Genomic DNA, 17,781 nt, shown 5'->3' with positions numbered 1-17,781 from the left:
CATCATTAATAACTTAAGGAATCTAAGTACTTGAGATGTGGGAAAGGAAGATCGCAAAGCTCTTTTACAAAGGATACGATGAATGAAGACCGTCAAAATAAAAGTGTACCGGTGGATTTATCTGTGGACTGTTGCATAGAACACTGTAGATCCCACTAAACACTCAAGACTGAGCCTTACAGAGGAAGACACACCTTCAATTTGAATCCAGCACATTTAGCAAAAACGTAATAATAATCAAACCCAACATGGCAGTTTCCGGGCATAAGACAAAGTAGGTTTCTTCTAAGGGATTCTGACGAGGCAACATCAATAGTGGGATCAATAAGGAGGAGGCGCAGACAGCTCAGCGATTAAGATAAATTGTAAAGATTATTCAGTCAATGTTAGCTATGGTGTTGAGGAAACTTTAAAAACGCTAAGCTCTGCAATAGTGCCGTGTTATTGCAATACAGCAGTTCTGAAAATGGTAAAAGATATTACAGCCATTTGGGGAAAAGATATTCCCCAAATCACACCAAATGTTTGCACTCTGGAGATGTAGATGACAGATCGTGAGCAAAGTGAAGAGAGTAAACACTGCTTCCACACGTGTGTGACTGTACTGCATTATCATCTCTCCTGAGCTCTTGGGCTTAACATTCCTTCACGGGTTGGTGCCATTTCTTGTAAGATTGCAGAGAAACTAAGTACTTTCCATTACTTATCTAAACTCTATCAGTCAGAGTCACCGTGAGCTTCCGGGAGACAGAAGAGGAGGGAACAAAGAAGAAACACTGCTGTGCTGGTAGGGGGAGATCTGGGTAAACAACAATAAGGTGATTTCCCTCTGAACTCCTGTTTTATTGCCTGGATTTAAGGTGCTTTCTACAAAACAAGGTCTAGAGGCGATGGTCTTTCCAAAACAGGGCATTCCACGTTCGGCTCACTTGATTATTCCCGCTTCCTGCTCGCAGAGACGCTCCCAACAAAAAGGAATCAACAACCCCAAACCTAGATGCCCTCAAGAAAAAACATATGAGGGCATTATGTGATAGCTCAAGCAGCTCTGAGAGGCGCTCTGAACCAGCCACCTGTTCCAAAACACACTAAGACAGAGCTGCTGTGCTGTGGTAGCTGTTGTTTGGATGAGGTATTGCTAATACTGCTGAATATTTAAAAAGAATGTGTGTGAAGTGGTAAAACACAGCTTCTTCTTTTAAATAGCCGGTATCTTGGATGGAGGTAAGAGAGCTGGAGGGGAGGGAGGGCGGCCCATATAAAGCCACAGCTTCAGGAAGCACACACCGGCTGTAAAAGCTATCAGGTGACAGGTGATAGATATACACCTTCAATGACTGCGTGTGGCCAGCAGATAAAGGGCAGCATTTGTTTGTGGTTGGTTTTTATGCCAACCCGGTTGACCTATTCCCCCACAGGGACATCACCACCCTGACAGATTAGCCTCAAAAGGACCATTTGTGTGGCTGAGAGTAGTTCCTGGGCTGCTGTATGATCAAAAGGTTCAGGATCCCATCCCAAAGAAATGTCACTGCCAAATTTAACCGCTCCAAACTTCACATGGTCGTCTACAACCTCTCTCTGAGTCTGTGGCCGAGATATAACCTGTTCAAAATATTCAAAAGCAACAGACAGTTTACTCAAACTGAATACACATCTGGCACAAGAGGACCTCAAACTGTCCCGCTAACAGGATGGGAAATAAGCAACCTTGTACTAGGCAATTACAACAGGCTGATAAAAGGGTCTGTGTTACCAAGCATTATCGACCCGTGGAAAATCAGTCGTGGTAAACTTCTCCTCCTCAGGACAGACCTGTGCAGGAGTGCAAGGAATGTGGTTTTTATTTTAAAATAATAATAATGTGAAACTGATTTTGCTGCCATTGGAGAAATTAGCTAGCGGCCACCAGTTGCACTTTAAATATTGCTTGTTGCTGATAATAATAAGTGTGCCACTCCCTGCTCTTGGACACCAAGACCGTCTGTGTCCTTATCCTCTGGGGTTTCTAAACCCTGGCTGCTGGAGAGGATGAAATCGACACAGAAACACAGTGGGACAAAGAGAAAATGGCGTCACCTTGTACATCTTGTCTTTGTGTACTTAATGACTGTTGCCAACAGAACACCTGTCCTATCACTGTGCTGCAGCAGGGCTGCCACAGACTCTCCCCTATCGCAAACAGCTGCCACAACCACCAAAGCCATCAATTATTCACCGGGGCTTTGCCTCCTTGTTTACCTTAGAGGCTGGCAACCAAGGCCAGAGTGCATGGGAGAGCGGTGAGTAACAGCAGCATGAGGACGGACCTGTGTTAAGTCCAAATGACACCTCTAAAAAAAAAAGCACAGCATTGTTAGATCCATGAGGTCACATGAACAGGAAATGCTACTGTGCTGAAAGTCAACAAGACCGCACAGGGCTGAACAAACAACTTTAGGACAATGTGACTGTGAGCTGGACAGCACCGTCTCAAGTAGCTTTTCCACTTTTGATAAATATCTCATTCCATTGATGACTAATCTGTTACTCTTTATTAAGTGAAAACACCTGTCCCAAAAGGGCTCAAGTTATTCATATAGATTGTGTTTCATTCAGACTTGAAACAATGAATAAATGAACAAAAATGTTGATTTACTGTAGGTGGGTTGCATAAAGCAGTGTTGAATTTTAAGGGGCAATGACAAGCCATTTCTCAAGAAGGAATACATTATTCCTCAGCGTGAACGGGACGGAAGGCGGAGGATATGTGTTTGCTTGTCAGAGAGCACAAAGTAGATGATCCATCTACACCGTGCAGGGGTCCTCCAGGGGGCTGGCTGTTTTCCCTGGGACTCTGGCTGCTTCTTCCCCACCTGACACCGCATGTCAGCCCTGACTCTGGTGTTCACGGGTGGATGGATGGCTCCAGCACTATGATCCCCAGAGGGCCCTGGGTCAGTGAAGCACAGCACAGCTCAGCTCACTTCCTCCAGTGGAGGTGCCAGAGCTCCACCTGCTCATGTTAATCCATCCCAGGATTGAAATACACCCCCCACTACAACTAAATACTCACTCTCTCACACACATACCTCCCATTACCCCTCTGTCCCAGCAGATTGGGGGAGGGGGGACAGCAGGATGTGAGACCAGCTGGTCATCAGCTCAGACAAAGAAACCTGCTGAATGTGCTCTGGCATCAAAAAGAAACTCAAATATCTCACATTGCTGTTTTTTCACAGCCTCACCAACTCTGTATCACTTTTAAAGCGCTATGACAGCCAAAATTCTACTTCTGTTCTCAAGTGCCCTCCAACCAGGCTGTGGATACGGCTCATTTCAATCCATAGTCTTAGAGACATGAAAACTAATTATTCACACAACAAATCATACTTTAGATCCTTTCAGGAGTAAACGATAGGGGCGGCTTGACCAGAGCAGGAAAGAGAGCAGAGTGAGAAGGAGCTGCGCTACAGGAATGATGTGGTTTTTCCGCAGAGAGGCCAGTAGCAGGTGTAATTTATCTTTGCTCGTAGCCTAGTTCAGCAAGGTGGTTGGGGAGAGACAACCCAGCGCTCTGTAGCTTCAACTGGAAACTAAGGGAAGACACACTGACTGCAGAGCTCACTAGTTCAATGTAAAGACTGCAGTTTGAAGAGACTGGCCTACATTTGTAAGCCAAACTTCCCTCACTGAGAACCAGTTGAAAGTTAGTGATGCTGGATGTCTCTCACATATTTAAAAGGAATAGTAAAGTAGATGGACGGAGCCTCAGTCATTCTGACATAGCCATTTTTGATTTTCCTTAAGATCACAATAAAGATTTAAACAACAAAAGACACATTAAACAAAAAACATGACTACTGAAACTTAAAAAAAGGGAGGCCGAGTCACATCCAGAGTCCAGTGAAGGGTGAGTGTCTCTTGACTGCGGGCTGAACATACAACAGGGAGAAAAGCAAGACTTGTATTGGTGCAGTTTTGTGCTCAAAAGAGGCCCAAATGGCAGATAAGCAGTTCCCAGAGGAACACTGAGACGCACTAGCGTGTATGAAGGGGGGGGGGGTCACAACTGAGGTGCTGAGGGGCATTTTCACGGCCGGGTGAAGCCCTAATCTGCCCTTTAGCTGCAGATCTATTAGCACACATACGGAGTGTACTGGTGACCGCTGAGGATTACAACATGTTGCCTAGTCATCCTTCCTGATCATCATACGCAGAGCCTTTTAACAACAACACATCTACAAATGTTATTTTCTCCAACTGCGTGTGTAACGATGGCATTAGCGCTGATAGCGGTAACACATTTGCTCTCGCCCATTTGCAACAGTTCTTATATTTCTGTGTATGGCACGAGTGTTAACACCACGTCAGTGTATCTGTAAGATCCTATTAGGCAATAATACTGGGAGCAACATGCAGAAAACCTGTTTTGCAAATCTAATGGGGACACACCCATCAGGGATATGTTCCCTATTTCAACAATGGAAAACCGAACAAGAACAAGTAAATATGCTCAGGTTATGTACATTTGGTAGAGTCATTTTTTAGGCTGCTGTCTACTGCACCTGCAGAACACCTCGTCCCTCTGGGTAGGGTCCTCCTCGTGCTTTTCAGCAGGTGTAACTGACCTAAAACAGATCCTAACAGTGAACATTTCAGTCGATATGCTAGCAGACTCAATGTACGCCTGGTCAAGGGCAGTGCAGTGCATAAAGGAAACACAAAGAGCCATGACATCGGATATGAGGGAAGGGGGGGCAATCACACTTGTGAATGGACTTCTTTGTAACCTGTCATGGGACTTGAGAATGGCTAAAAAGATAATTCCCTCGTCCTCAACATGATCTTTGGAGCACAGCTACTTTGTCCGAGCGGCTTCCAAACGTCCCTGCTGAAGAGTCAGAGCCGTATGGGGAAATGTGGATTGTGGGACATGTACTTCTAACCAGACTGTCACAAGCAATTTGTCAATAATCGACTGAATAGGTTGAGCCACCAAGAGATTCACCCTTGACAACGACATGTACCAAGTTATATAACAATAAAGTGATTATAAAGGCATCAATGTTTCCTCAATGCTTATGGCTATCTGAGATTTTTTGCAATGAGTAAACTGAGCTGTGACCAGCATTAAGGGCTGAGGATATACAGGCATGAGGGGAATTCCAGACCAGCTGCCTAATTAAAAAAGGCTTCTCTAAACTCATTTCATACACAGAAGTCATAATGGATGCTACTATTTTAAGTATGATCCCTGCTCGGATAGAATTTTGCCCGAAAATCAGTCCGGCCAAAACATCATTCTTACATTTCTTCTTTTTACAAAGCACGTGGCAAATGGAGACATCGCTACCGCAGAGGGCATTATCTTGGTGGGCAGTGAGGTGTGGGTGGAGTCACAACAAACTTAAGAAACTCTCAGGATGTCTAAATCTCCATCTGTTCACTTTGTTAACCCCCTCTCAATACGAGACCTATCCACCTCTAGCCGCACCATAAAAAAAACCCATCTACACATCACAGTCTTTATTGGGCTTATCAACTTAACACACATTACCAGTCTCCTGTGTTAAAAGCATCTTAATGGCTGTATTGATTGTTCTTGTGTGTAAAATGTTACTGTATACATAAACTCCCCTGCCTGACAGCCCTGTAAGCTTGTGACTGTGTCCCAGGACAGTTTGCAGCCCCTCTATAAAAGAAGTGAGTGTGCGAAGGTGTCCAATCTGAGCTGATTATTCTCCATAACCCATAAGCATGCCACAATGCGTCCACACTGTGCTCATTAAAAGGCGAAAAAAATAAACTGCATAACACAAGATGTTAAGACTGAAAAACAGAATAACAAATCTAAAGACTCATCCCTGACCTGAACACGTAGAGACAAGAAAGGATGGAGGACAAAAGCATAAAGGCATTTCAGACCCATACTCACTTATGAGCTCGTTATGGTGATTCAATGCATCATACAGTCAGTGCCCTTGTTCCTAACCCTGTATGGGCCTGACCTCTCACACGGCTCCCTCGCTGAAGCCCCGCTGACTCTGAGGACCCGAGAGAGCCTGTATGCTTTGTGTCTGCACGCTACGCGTTCACTGCAGCCACATGAGACAGTGTCAGCACGCATTTACGTCTCCTGGTTGAAGCCAGCCTCACACAGAGACTGTGTCAGTTAGCTGAGCAGTCTGCGCCAGAATACTTGGGTGTATCTGTCACTCAGCAGGATTTCAGGGGCCATGCTCCAGGTACATTGTGAGTATCTGACAGGCTAGAACTAAGTGGAGGAAACAGACAGTCTGTCTGCAGGTAACCCTCATCAGGCAACACTTTTGTGCAAAGAAAAGGCTCCGACTACATTTCATTATCCTGTAGCTACTGTATGTGTGTCTTCATGAGTGGCTCGCTGGCATCTGTGAAAAATAGTTCATGCAAGAGCCAAGTGTGGGTCAGAAGAGAAGCGATACACACACATTTTATAAAAACAAATAACAGCCAAAGCCTGGGGATGCTACAATAATAAGTTTGTGATTCCCAGAAAGTAACAGGTGGTCCTGCCAACACTTCAGCCTCTGTTGACTTTGACTTGTTAACATCTACTTCATTAGTGAATGTACCACTTGCCCCTTCACCCCTAAGCTAAAGCCAAGAAACACGAGACTGACAATGTCTGCTACTGTCCAGTGTATTCATTCAAACTCCCAGCTCCATCAGCCTCACAGCCAGCGCCCTGTCCCAATGATAAACAATGTCCTGAACTGAATAAAACAGGCAGAAAGTCGACCAAGCAAGTGCTTTGTCCCACATCTCTGGAGAGCTATATGGCGAGAAAGGCCAACAACAATTCCTCTACCCTAAAAATAAACTCTCTGGCTACACAGAGAGAACTTTTGTCATTTTTCAAACAGTGGGTGTGTGGGTGGGGAAAGCAATTCATTCCACGGATGCCTTCCCACACTGCATCCACCCACTGGCCAGTGATGCCATTACTATAGGCAACATGTTGTGTGCCAGCTGTTTTGGTCAGGGTCACTCCCCCTGAATAGGCAACATACCCACCCTTTAGCCAAAGAACACTTCTCTTATCACAACTAAAACATCATGTCACGCCTTGTCCATTCATCTTTACACGACCCAATGCAAATATGAACTGCATTACCTAGTTGTATGATTGAAGCTTATATTGTAACTGTTAGACGCTTGTACTATATAGCTCTTGATTATTCATTGATGTCACAAGGCTACAGGGCACAATGGCCAAACCTATTCCAAGGAGGCAAAGAAGGAGGTATGCTACCTTTGATGAGAAGGAATTACCTGTGCAGGTTATATCATGCAAGCTATTTCACCTTGGGTAACCTATTTGAATGAAATATGTGGATTAAACACATTAAAATATGTGCAATTGGTTAGTGCTGCAGAGTAAATTTGACAGAACCAGGCAGTCAAGCACAAGGAGACACTATAGGAGACACTATAGGAGACACTATAGCCACTTTGGCTCAGGGGAAGGATGCACATTGCTGAATGACACAGAGGGTACATTTTTGGACTGTAAACCCTGCATACCTTTGGTAGCTCTTTGAGTTGGTTGGCATCGAGGAGAAGCTCCTCCAGGCTCCGACTGTAGCGGAATACTTCATCGGGGACTGTCTGCAAGTTGCAATGTCGCTTGTCCACCGACTCGACGTGGCGGTTGCAACGCCACAGGGGGATACACTTCAGCATGTCCGGCCGCCGGGGGGAATTTGGTTGCCGGTGCTACTGAAATCTCCGCATCGGAGGGTGAAGGTCGGCGGTAGGGAGGATATTGTGAGCGTGTAGACTCACTCAATGTCAAAACACTCACGGTGTTCCCACGACGATCCCCAACAGGAGGCCGAAATCCACTTAGAGACACAAAAATAATCCCTTCGACCTGTTAGCGATATTCCAAGTTTCAGTTCAGCTGTGTGTCTCAGGTTTGTCCTCGTGTCATCCACACCGGAATGTACGATAAACACAAATACAAACTCCCGCTTGTCTGAAGTGTTTCCTCACTTCTTGCAGTCACTTCTTCACAGAGGGGAGGAACGTTAGCTTGTTTTGCTACCGCCACATCCCTGAATGAGACCGAAGCAGTGCCTCGTCTAGCTGAAAAACAAGCCAACGAACCAGTTATGCTTCAGTGTTGCTTCAAGTATCCTAGTCATGAGTGGTAACTGATAAAACAACCACTTGACTTAGGCTACAGATAAATGTCTAACACGAAACAACTCACATAACCCACAGAGCGAGTCAGCAGAGATTAACCCGAGTGTGGCTGCGTAACGATGTGCTCGTTCTCCGCGGCTGTGTTGTTAGCATGCTAGTAACCGTTAGCTTACATCGGCTAGTAGCTCACTTAACGCCTTTGTGCCTAGCTGCCGATAGCTCACTAACATAAGAATAACGAACGTTACGGAAAACACCCTCTTAACCGACCAAAGGGTGAAGTAGCAACATGCCACTAGAAGTACAATACACTGCCGGGTGTTGTTTTAATGCGACGTAATTACAATGCCAGGAGCTTCAGCAACAGCCGCGCATCATTCCCCTTGTTGCGCCGAGGCAGGCTGGTGGGTCGTGTGGGGGGCTGGGCCGAGTTTGGGTGCAGGCCACTACTACCGGCGGCTGTGCAGCAGTTTCGTTACTGTACAGCGACATCTAGCGGTGGATGACTGTTGGCTTAAAATCAGGGGTGTCCAAACTTTTTTCACCGAGGGCCACAATCAGAAAAACGTACGAAGGGCTGGGCCACTTACTAGAGGTGAGGTATATTGCCTCATAAATTAGCTAAATCAATCCAATGTAGGTAAATTATTCTTGATACTTGAAAATCCTTTAAGAAAACCAAAGGCCTACCAACATAGCCCTCCATAGGGTTTCATTTATTTTGTGAGCAGCTTAACCCCTAAAACAAAATCTTCAGATTAGTTCAAATAAGAGGAGCTAGGAAGGGTATTTTTTAAGCTTGTTACAAGCTACTTAGATAGTTTGGACACCCCTGGTTTAAATTGATACAGTACTATCAAATATTACCTAGGCCTATATCTCATACTATTAAACCAGGGCATAATAAAATTACCTTCAGAAATGACTGCCTATAATTTAATGTCCTCGAGTTTGCCATGTATCACGTTTCTTCCACGTTGCTCTATTTTTGCTACCTGATTAGAAATGGCAATACTTTCCAGTCGTGTGCAATGCAGGGAGACAACACAATACTGTGTCCACAACAGAGAACAGCTCTACCACAATGTGCAACCAGGTCCATGGTCTTTGAGCACAGATGTGAACAAAACCATGCATATAGCCGATGATTTGATTTCTTGAATACACAAGTCACAAATCCGTCTACAAGGTATTACCCCTTCACTGGGTTGCAAGAAGATGACAAACTTAACTTATACTATTGTAAAGAGATGCAGGGCTAAACAAATTTAGCAAATATGGACAATCCTACTCAAGGGCCGTGATAACGATTCATCTGAGACACAATGCAAACTCATCGTGACCGGTGAAGCAGGTTAAAAATGTAAAACCTATAGCATCGTACATTATTCTTAACCAAGGGGGAGGGGGGGGGATTGTATTTGCAGTTAAATATACCCAACTATGTTTGTAATCCAGAAAATACCATCTTAGTTTATCATTTAGAATGACCAAGTAAATATTTATCTGTTCAAAAATCTGAAGTGTTATTTGATTATTTCAGAAGTTGTTCACCACATTTACCAACAACTAAAGCAGCGGTATTTGAGAATGGATTATAAATGCATGAAGTACACGTTTTGTTTCCTTATTGGAATTGCTCTACAATCAGTCACACAACTAATATATCAAAACAAAGGATTCTTTATTCATAAAGAAACTGCATCACACCTGTTTGAGGACAAACAATAACCTTTAATCATAGAAAGGATGTGTCCCAAAAACTTCAGGAAAGAAAATAAAATGAGTCAAAGCAGGAAAATTAATGTTTGGATTACAAAAATTGGAACCGGCGTAATAAAGGAAAAAAAAGGGAGTTCTAAACAAAAAGGCTAAATCTGACATGTAAATATTTTTTAATGAATCCCCCCAAATGGGGCATTTAACATTAATAAACATCAATTTTAAAAAAAGAAAAGAAATAAAAAACATAATTGCAAAGTTTCAGTGGCCCGCATCTGTAGCTGCAGAGACTGAAATGAGTCTAGGGGACAGGTATGGGGATGGGTGCAGGTGAACCATTACAGACATTTTTACGCAGAGAGGTCACTACTGTTGAAACGGTCTTGGTCATACACCTCTGCGACAACTTTGCGACCTCCGAACCAGCGGTCATTTAGGGCCTGGATGGCTTTGTTCATCTCGGAGGCCATGGAAAACTCTACAAAAATTTTGACAATGATATCTGCATCCTCCTCTTCTCCTTGCTTCTCCTGGTATATGATGACTCGGTTGACGGCGCCAAACTTCCCGCACTCTTCTGTCACCTCCCCCTCCAGGTCGTCGTCTATGTCCTCAGGTCCAACCATATTACGGAGCACCATAACCGTAGACTAGAAAGGAGCAAGGCAATCATTTTACAAGTAAAAAGTATTTGCTAATAAAATGTCTTCTAAAAGCTTTCAACACATAACGACCAAAGCTCACCTCTGACTTTCTTAGCAGTTTCTGCATCACCATGTGTCTGGCACTGCTGCCCGAGATGCTCATGTGTTCTTGGTCACTCAACATCTCCTGCCCTGTACCGTCCTGCAGCAGCTCCTCCTTCTCTTCTTTCCTCTCTTGTTGGTTGGAGCCACCACCTTGATTAGACAGGACTGGCGGTGATGCGAGCACCGGGTTCACAAGGCCAACCTGCGGGAGCACTGGTATGGGAGGGCGCACTGGAGTCACACCTGTTCGGGGAATGCAGACATGCGGACAGTGACATCACATGTGTACATAAACTAACTTTAATAAAGATGGAGTTATCATTTACAGAGCGTGTGCTAGTTATCCGAACCAGTCTCACAATGGGTTGTAACTTGCTACCATATCCGTAAGCTAGGATAAAACCATCCTGTAGGATTCCATCTCCTCCTCCTTGAATTGCAGGCGAGTTAAAATCGCAAGCAGTCTCATGTCAAATAGGTAGCCATATGAATTGGCAAGTGTTTTTCCATTCACACAGGCTAGCTTAGCTTGACTCAACCGATCATGGCAAGGATTTTTTCCATTACAACAGGGCTACCACCTTTAAAGTGAGTCTAATACTGATCCATGGCTGTGAGTAAGTCAGTGGCCAACAGAAGGACTGTAAAGCAGTAGATGAAATCATTTAGTTTATCAGAAATGATTTAAAATCTTGTTTTTAATGCATCATGCAACAAACACTTAAATCCTTTACAATAAAAAGTCACATTTTGTTAATTAAAAGCTTTTGTTATGGGGCTGCAAAAAAAAAGAAGCATAGTTTATTTCAAGAATTTGTTAATTGAAGTCATTATTGAATGCAAAACAGAATGTTGGTTAAACAGCATTTGGTTAAATTGCATTGGATGTAAAGCTGGATGTTTTTAAGGCTCTAACGGAGCACAAAAGGAGGACTAAGCTCTTGCTTTTTTATAAAAAAGGAGCACTCATATCTTGGTACACACCTGTGATGACCCCTGGGGCCTGGGCAGCCATAACAGCCTGAGGAATACCCATTTGCTGACTGAGAAGTTGGGGTGCGGCTAACGCCCCCAGGACTGATGCGCCGGCTACAGCCTCCTTAAGAGAGGGGGGCCGAAGACATTAGGTAAGGGAAACACACAGAGAACAGCACAAGGCAGCACAGTCAACAATCACACAGCATGGCACACAGTCAGAGCAACCGTAACTCTCTTTAGGGAGAATCAAAGTCACACACATTCCTTCGCTAACAAAATCAGCAACTATACTCAGCAAGACATAGATATACAGCAGTGAAACATGTACATCGAGACACTACAAGAAAACACAACTGTCTGGTTTATTATTGGGACCTTTCACACTGGAAAAAACAATTGTGTTGGTGCTAACTAAGAGAGGACTCTTAGCTTACGCACCCAATCAGTGAATGGGAGGAGCGTTAATTGCTAACGTTGTTTTTCAAAGAGGTAAATATATATTGGATTTAAATACATTAAACTAGATAAAAAGATTTAGCCCAGAATGTCCTGAATCTCATTTCAGGGCTGTTTAATTGACACATTGTCAGGGCAACTACTGGTTTAAGGTGATCTCTACAAAACTGGCCTTCTCCCAGTCACCTACATCAAAGTATATATGCCCATGTTAACTGTGCTTAAGGTGTCAATTCTAGCTAGATCTGGGTTATATTTACCTGGAAGGCCATTAAATCCCTTTGGAAGGGATTCATACTTGCCTGGGCCGTTATCTTAGCGGTGGCTGCCGCTGCGGCCACCGCTGCAGCAGGCGGCAGACCACCGGGGGTCGTGGGGGTCAGTAAGGGCATGGGCGGAGTCACCGCTTTGCCCACCCGTAGGTACTGACCCCCCAGGTCAAACAGGTTCATAGAAGAAACAGCGTCCAGGGCTGACTGAGGCTTTTCATATTCTGTAAGTGAATAATAATATTGTAGTAAACAGCGCAGTGGTAACACAAAGAGCACGAGCGAATGAGGGCCCCTGGAGCTCACCAATGAAGCCAAAGCCTCTGTGTCGCCCTGTGGTGGGGTCTCTGGCTAACGTGCAAGACTTGATCCTTCCGAAGGCCTCAAACACACTCTTGATGTCGTCGTCGGACAAGTCGGGGTGGACGGACGCCACGTAGATCCGATTAAAGGCGCGCGCCTCCTCTGCCAGTTGGTCAATGATGGGTTGCGCCTGACCGATGTTACTTGGCCGCCCAACCTATAGCACAGATCATACCAGCAGGGCTACTGAGTAAGGGACTCAAAACCAAATGAGAACGCACTACCGAAAATGCCAAGTCCCTGCAGCACTAACTTTCAACAGCCACCGAGCTCAGTCAAAGCCACTCTACCTCTACAATCAAGCCATGGCTATCCTTGAATCCAAGTAATTCGTTAATGCTGCATGTCAATCACTAAACTCAAAGTCCTGAATCTGAGATCTAAAAGAAAGGCACTCGCCTGTAATCCTATCGCTGTAATATTATCCATTGACAAAGTACTCTCTTACTCTCATTTTTACATTATCAAAAATTCCATGTTTAAACATGACAAGATCTCTAAACTGTGCTTAAAAACCTGTGTACATCACTGCACTCTTCATAGTCCTCATTTTACATTACCACAAATTGAATCCAGCCTGACTGTAAAACAAACAGGGTCTCTTAGGGATGCCCGTCATTTGAACATGAATTTAAATCAATGTACAAACACCTATACTCTTGATCAATTATGTCAAACACAATAAACTCTTATTACAGAGGTGAATTAAAAACAACTTTCCATATATTAACTACCAACTATCACTTCATATATAACCGTGCGAAACTATCAAATACGGACGCGCTGTAATTTCAAAACCCTCCCAGCTCAGCCAGTCACACTCTGCATGCACAGTGTGACTGGCTGAGCTGGTCGAGTTACCGTAAGTGGAGCGCAAGTGTTTCATGCTACTGCTACGCATCCTGACAGCTTCCTCTCCCTATGTAGGACGGGTTTCTAAAGACGACTGGGATCTGTACTACAGATGGGGCGGCCAAGCAACACCAACCAGGCGCAGCCCATCATCAGCACACCATGGACACAGAGCGACGCCACGCGCCGCTGGGCATCCTACTGGAACTGGTCACTAAAATAGTCTTGATGACATCATGGAAGCATAACACACAACACAGACAGTACACTAAACATACACCCAGACATACACATCTCACGCACCTGGAAATCAGACAAGCAAAGAGAGAGGGTAATTAGTCATACGCAAGTTGGTTTATAAGTCATCACAAAACAGTTATTTAACAAATTGACTCAAATAAAGATATACAGAAAAGGTTGATGTTAAAATTGTTTTCCTTGATCGATGAATACCTTTGACCTTGAGATGTACGCATATCTCCGGACAACATACCTTAATGTTTCGCCCACCCAGCATGACCGAGTTCATCTGCTCCAGAGCCAGCTGGGCAGCCTCTGGCACATCATACTCCACAAAGGCAAACCCCTGCGGCGTCAGACAAAATGCAGGGAAACACAGAGCATACACAACCATTGAAGAGTTAGGCAGCTTTCTATGCAGCCCTCAGCATTCAAATGGAGGAGTAGGAGTAGCATTTACTCCATGTCTAACACCTAACTGACACTGACCTTGTGTTTCATTGTCACAGAGTCCCAAGACATGTCAATACTCTTGATTGGGCCAAAGGGGGCAAAGGCCTGTCTGATGGTGTCCTCACCGAGCTCATAGTATATGGAGCCCACATACACCCGGCACATGATGGCTAGGGCACGTTGCCGCTGAGCTGCCACCTGCCAACCGGGGGAAACAACACATGATAAACATTTGAGAGCAAAAGAACGGAAGGACAAACAAACACAGCAATACACTTATAATAAATGAGTATTTCCTACGGTGCGTGATTCCCCCTTAAATAGTTAAGAGGCCAATTCTAAGTTAGGGACTCTGGACAGGTAAAAGGGGTAACAATGGGATACTGTAATCAATAGACAGATGTTTGTGGAAATACTAACATGTACAACAGTCATAAAATAGTGATAACACCACATGTAATTACAATATGACCTTAATTCTGTCTATTGAACTGACATATGAAGAAAAACACACAGAAGTGATACACATGCACAGCCCTCACAAATGTTTGGCTTCAGTAACTGACCTGTAGTCCAGGGATGCAAGTAAGGTAACAAAAGTAATCGTGGAGTTCAAACGAAATCCATATTAAGTCTTGACGATAGCATTTCAAACTTTCTGCTCTAATCTTAGGGTGGGGATGGTTTAACCAACAAATGTTGTTGTGGTGTTAAAATGATGCCTTTAAGTCAGTCTGCTTCATAATTCTATAAGAAAACATGTATAACATGTGCCTATTCATCAGGTTAATTGAAGTTGACTTGTACGCCGACTGAAAAAACTGACTTTGACATTCCAGCAGTTCTCTCGTTTAGGTCTTTGCTATCCCTCTTTCGTCCCATGCCAAAAACGTTTGAATAGCTAATGCATATTTTCTTCTTAAAGAAAAGTGACTCTCACATTCATAAACCCATAAACGGCTTATGAGCTTGAGCCATCTTGTTCAAATTGAGACAAAATCATCTCATAGTGAGTCGAGAGCAAATAATGAAGAAACATCGTAGCTCCATTGATAAACAGCAGTCTCTGATCTCACAGAGGACTACTTATGGTCGCAAGTACTGGCATTAAAAAGCCACGTTTTCTTACAAAATATGCATCAGAGTCCGTTTAAAAATAAAAAAGGCAGGGATGTTGCCAAAGCAACGAGTAAAAGAAGGGTAACAGATATTTTCCATTGGTTATGCGCACAGAAAAATAATTTAATAATCTATTGACCGATTGTAAAGGTGAGAGAGGATCTCCAAAGCCCATTGTCACTGCTGCCATCTGAAAGACAGTAAAAGTGAAAACAGTGCTGAAAAGTAAGTTAGATATCCCCGAGCTTTGCTTTTTCTAAAATGTTATTGATTTGCTAGACAGAAGTGGTTAGGCTAACACTTTATTCAGAACCTCAAAACAACATACAGTTTGGAGAGTTGTCTCCCCGTCTAAATTATAATCACTACACAATAAACATAAAAAAGTGCAACGTATTAAACACAATAAAGAACTCTGTCTTGATGATGTCCATCTGAAAAAGAGCAGAGGCAAAAACAAGTGCACATGGTCTACATGTGTTCTTTTTCAAAGCTTGAGGGAGAATGAGCTAAGACATTCTGTTAAGAATCCACACTTGCAGACGGCAGACACATTACAAACTTTGTTTCGGCCGACCGAAGCATTTTATACATCTCACCTGCAGGTTGGTGAGCTGCTGTTGCTGATGGGCGATGGTCTGCTTCACCAACACACTCTTAATGCTTTGTTCCATGGCATACTTCTTCGCCTGAAACAGGAGAAAAGCCATGACAAACAACAGTATGTAATTACTAATACTAAATACTCCATCAGTACATTACCATGGAAGTCTTTTTTAAACCAGCAACATTCACAGTCATAATTTTAAATACATTTTAACAAAAAGAAGTGTCTGCATCCAGTTTAAGTAAGACTGTAAAAGTGACAGACATTTGTCCTTAACCTTACAGGGCACACATTTAAAAGAAAGACACCATTATGCACACTATAGTACATACATATAACAACATCAAAATAACATCATCAGGCAGATACTGTATGTCAGGGGTTTCCTACCCTCTGTAATGCCTCCTGCTGCTCTGGGGTGAGAGGCGGCAGGCCGAGCTTGGAGCCTGTGCCCTGTCCATTCTCCATCGTCAGAGCTGCTTCTCCTCCCTGCATTTCAGAAAAAGCAATTTAGTAAGCAAACAACACACGATGAGTTGGAGCATTACAACCTGCTTGTATGTACACCCATAATAACACTTCCCCATTAAGATCATTGCCTTAAAAAAAATCAAATCACCTCACAGAGCTAATCATAAAATATGCTAGCATATACAGGACATACACCCGGATTTAAACCAGGTGGGACCGGACGAACTCCTTACCTACGCAACCTGCTAATCGCTGGGTCCACCAGACTGAGGCAGGAAAGCCCCCAAGGGGAAGATGACTGACGGGGAATCTTTAACAATTCAACAAATTCTAGGGGAAATAAAAAATGCCTTCAGTCTAAAACAACAGCAACAGGCAGCCAGCAATATGTTACATTGCAAACTTCACATAGCCATTCCGTCTTTCATAGATTTGAGCCATCTTACGTCAGCGTGGTAAACATGAATGTTAATGATGGATGCCGTCCTAACATAAACTGCGTTAGCTAGGTAAACTAGCAACAATGGGCTAACCGAAGACGTGTCCAGCTTAAGTTAATAAAGACATTAAATACGAAACATATTTGTTACACCTTCATATCCCTTTATTTGCATAACTATCAAAATAACACTACCTACGGAAATACCAAGGGCTGAGTTCGATTAAGCTTGCGTAATCTTTGTTGGTAGCAAGGAGCTAGCTGGTATAAGCTAATGTTAGCCATTCATTGCAATGGCGCGTGAAGCTATATGTAAATATATATGGTCTATTTACAGGATATTTAGCGCGGATTCAATTCTACTTCACATTGCTAACTACTTACGCAACAGCCAATGTAGCAAAAACAGTTCAGTGTTTATTTTTTAACCAGGAATACAGTTACCGCAGTCTCAGTAACCGCCATGAAGCACACCGTCTTGGAGAGGCCAACTCACTTAACTCTCGCGAGAGCTTCAAGTTTTAAATGAAAGATATCGCGATGCCGGAACCCTCGCGATGTTAAATGGAGTGGAGTTTCGGAAACAACGTTTTACACATGAGCTATAAATGTTTTATAACACTTTATAATACAGCCATTCTGAAAATGTCACGGTTACAAATGTGTTGAATAGTGTTGGCTATCATCAGACTATGTGAGCTGTATTTAAACTCTCATTGTTTTAAGCAAATACTGTATTTAGCTATTGTTAACCAAACATTGTGACCATCGAACACATCAGACAGGATCTGATGGACAGAAGTAAGCAAATGCCTAGTAAATAAAAATCAATTATTTTCATGAATTAAATGATTATTTTATAACATGTGTTCATGTGGACACCAAAATGTA

The 17,781-nt window shown here is 43.4% G+C and overlaps 2 protein-coding genes across 9 annotated transcripts in view; both read right to left on the bottom strand.

The window, feature by feature from the left end:
- scrib (scribble planar cell polarity protein) overlaps positions 1 to 8,570 on the bottom strand; it is a 53,563-nt gene extending 44,993 nt beyond the window's left edge. Inside the window, 1 exon segment of the mRNA XM_063912397.1 lies at positions 7,549 to 8,570. Coding sequence (XP_063768467.1) covers positions 7,549 to 7,707 — 159 coding nt within the window. The 5' untranslated portion in view covers positions 7,708 to 8,570.
- Positions 8,571 to 9,839: 1,269 nt separating this feature from the next.
- Positions 9,840 to 17,409, bottom strand: LOC134883935 (poly(U)-binding-splicing factor PUF60-like). Of its 8 annotated transcripts, none has more exons than XM_063912445.1 (12): positions 17,335 to 17,404; positions 16,685 to 16,781; positions 16,371 to 16,469; positions 15,973 to 16,062; positions 15,513 to 15,563; positions 14,291 to 14,452; positions 14,055 to 14,147; positions 12,653 to 12,866; positions 12,338 to 12,570; positions 11,628 to 11,742; positions 10,639 to 10,886; positions 9,840 to 10,544 (listed from the first exon to the last, which is right to left on the bottom strand). In XM_063912445.1, the coding sequence occupies exons 3-12, from the start codon at positions 16,446 to 16,448 to the stop codon at positions 10,245 to 10,247; spliced, it is 1,584 nt and encodes a 527-aa protein (XP_063768515.1). In that variant the 5' UTR covers positions 16,449 to 16,469; positions 16,685 to 16,781; positions 17,335 to 17,404; the 3' UTR covers positions 9,840 to 10,244. The 8 variants fall into 8 exon arrangements, with proteins under 8 accessions (XP_063768515.1, XP_063768516.1, XP_063768514.1 ...); XM_063912446.1 differs by lacking the exon at positions 17,335 to 17,404 and adding an exon at positions 17,275 to 17,294; XM_063912444.1 differs by lacking the exon at positions 16,685 to 16,781 and having other exon boundaries at positions 17,335 to 17,409.
- Positions 17,410 to 17,781: the final 372 nt, after the last annotated feature.

Source organism: Eleginops maclovinus, chromosome 21 (genome assembly GCF_036324505.1).
Source record: "Eleginops maclovinus isolate JMC-PN-2008 ecotype Puerto Natales chromosome 21, JC_Emac_rtc_rv5, whole genome shotgun sequence".
Taxonomy (NCBI): domain Eukaryota; kingdom Metazoa; phylum Chordata; class Actinopteri; order Perciformes; family Eleginopidae; genus Eleginops; species Eleginops maclovinus.
The sequence above is the reverse complement of the archived record's forward strand: the minus strand, read 5'-3'. Positions and strand labels throughout refer to the sequence as shown.

What these genes read in the sequence shown, in the direction of transcription:
- LOC134883935 (XM_063912444.1), bottom strand. Translation starts at nt 17,355, where the DNA reads ATGGCGGTTACTGAGACTGCG. An exon ending in CAGAGGCTTTGGCTTCATTG is followed by an intron (nt 12,571 to 12,652) that starts GTGAGCTCCAGG and finishes ATTCACTTACAG; the next exon opens with AATATGAAAAGCCTCAGTCA. An exon ending in GGCCCCAGGGGTCATCACAG is followed by an intron (nt 10,887 to 11,627) that starts GTGTGTACCAAG and finishes TTCCCCGAACAG; the next exon opens with GTGTGACTCCAGTGCGCCCT.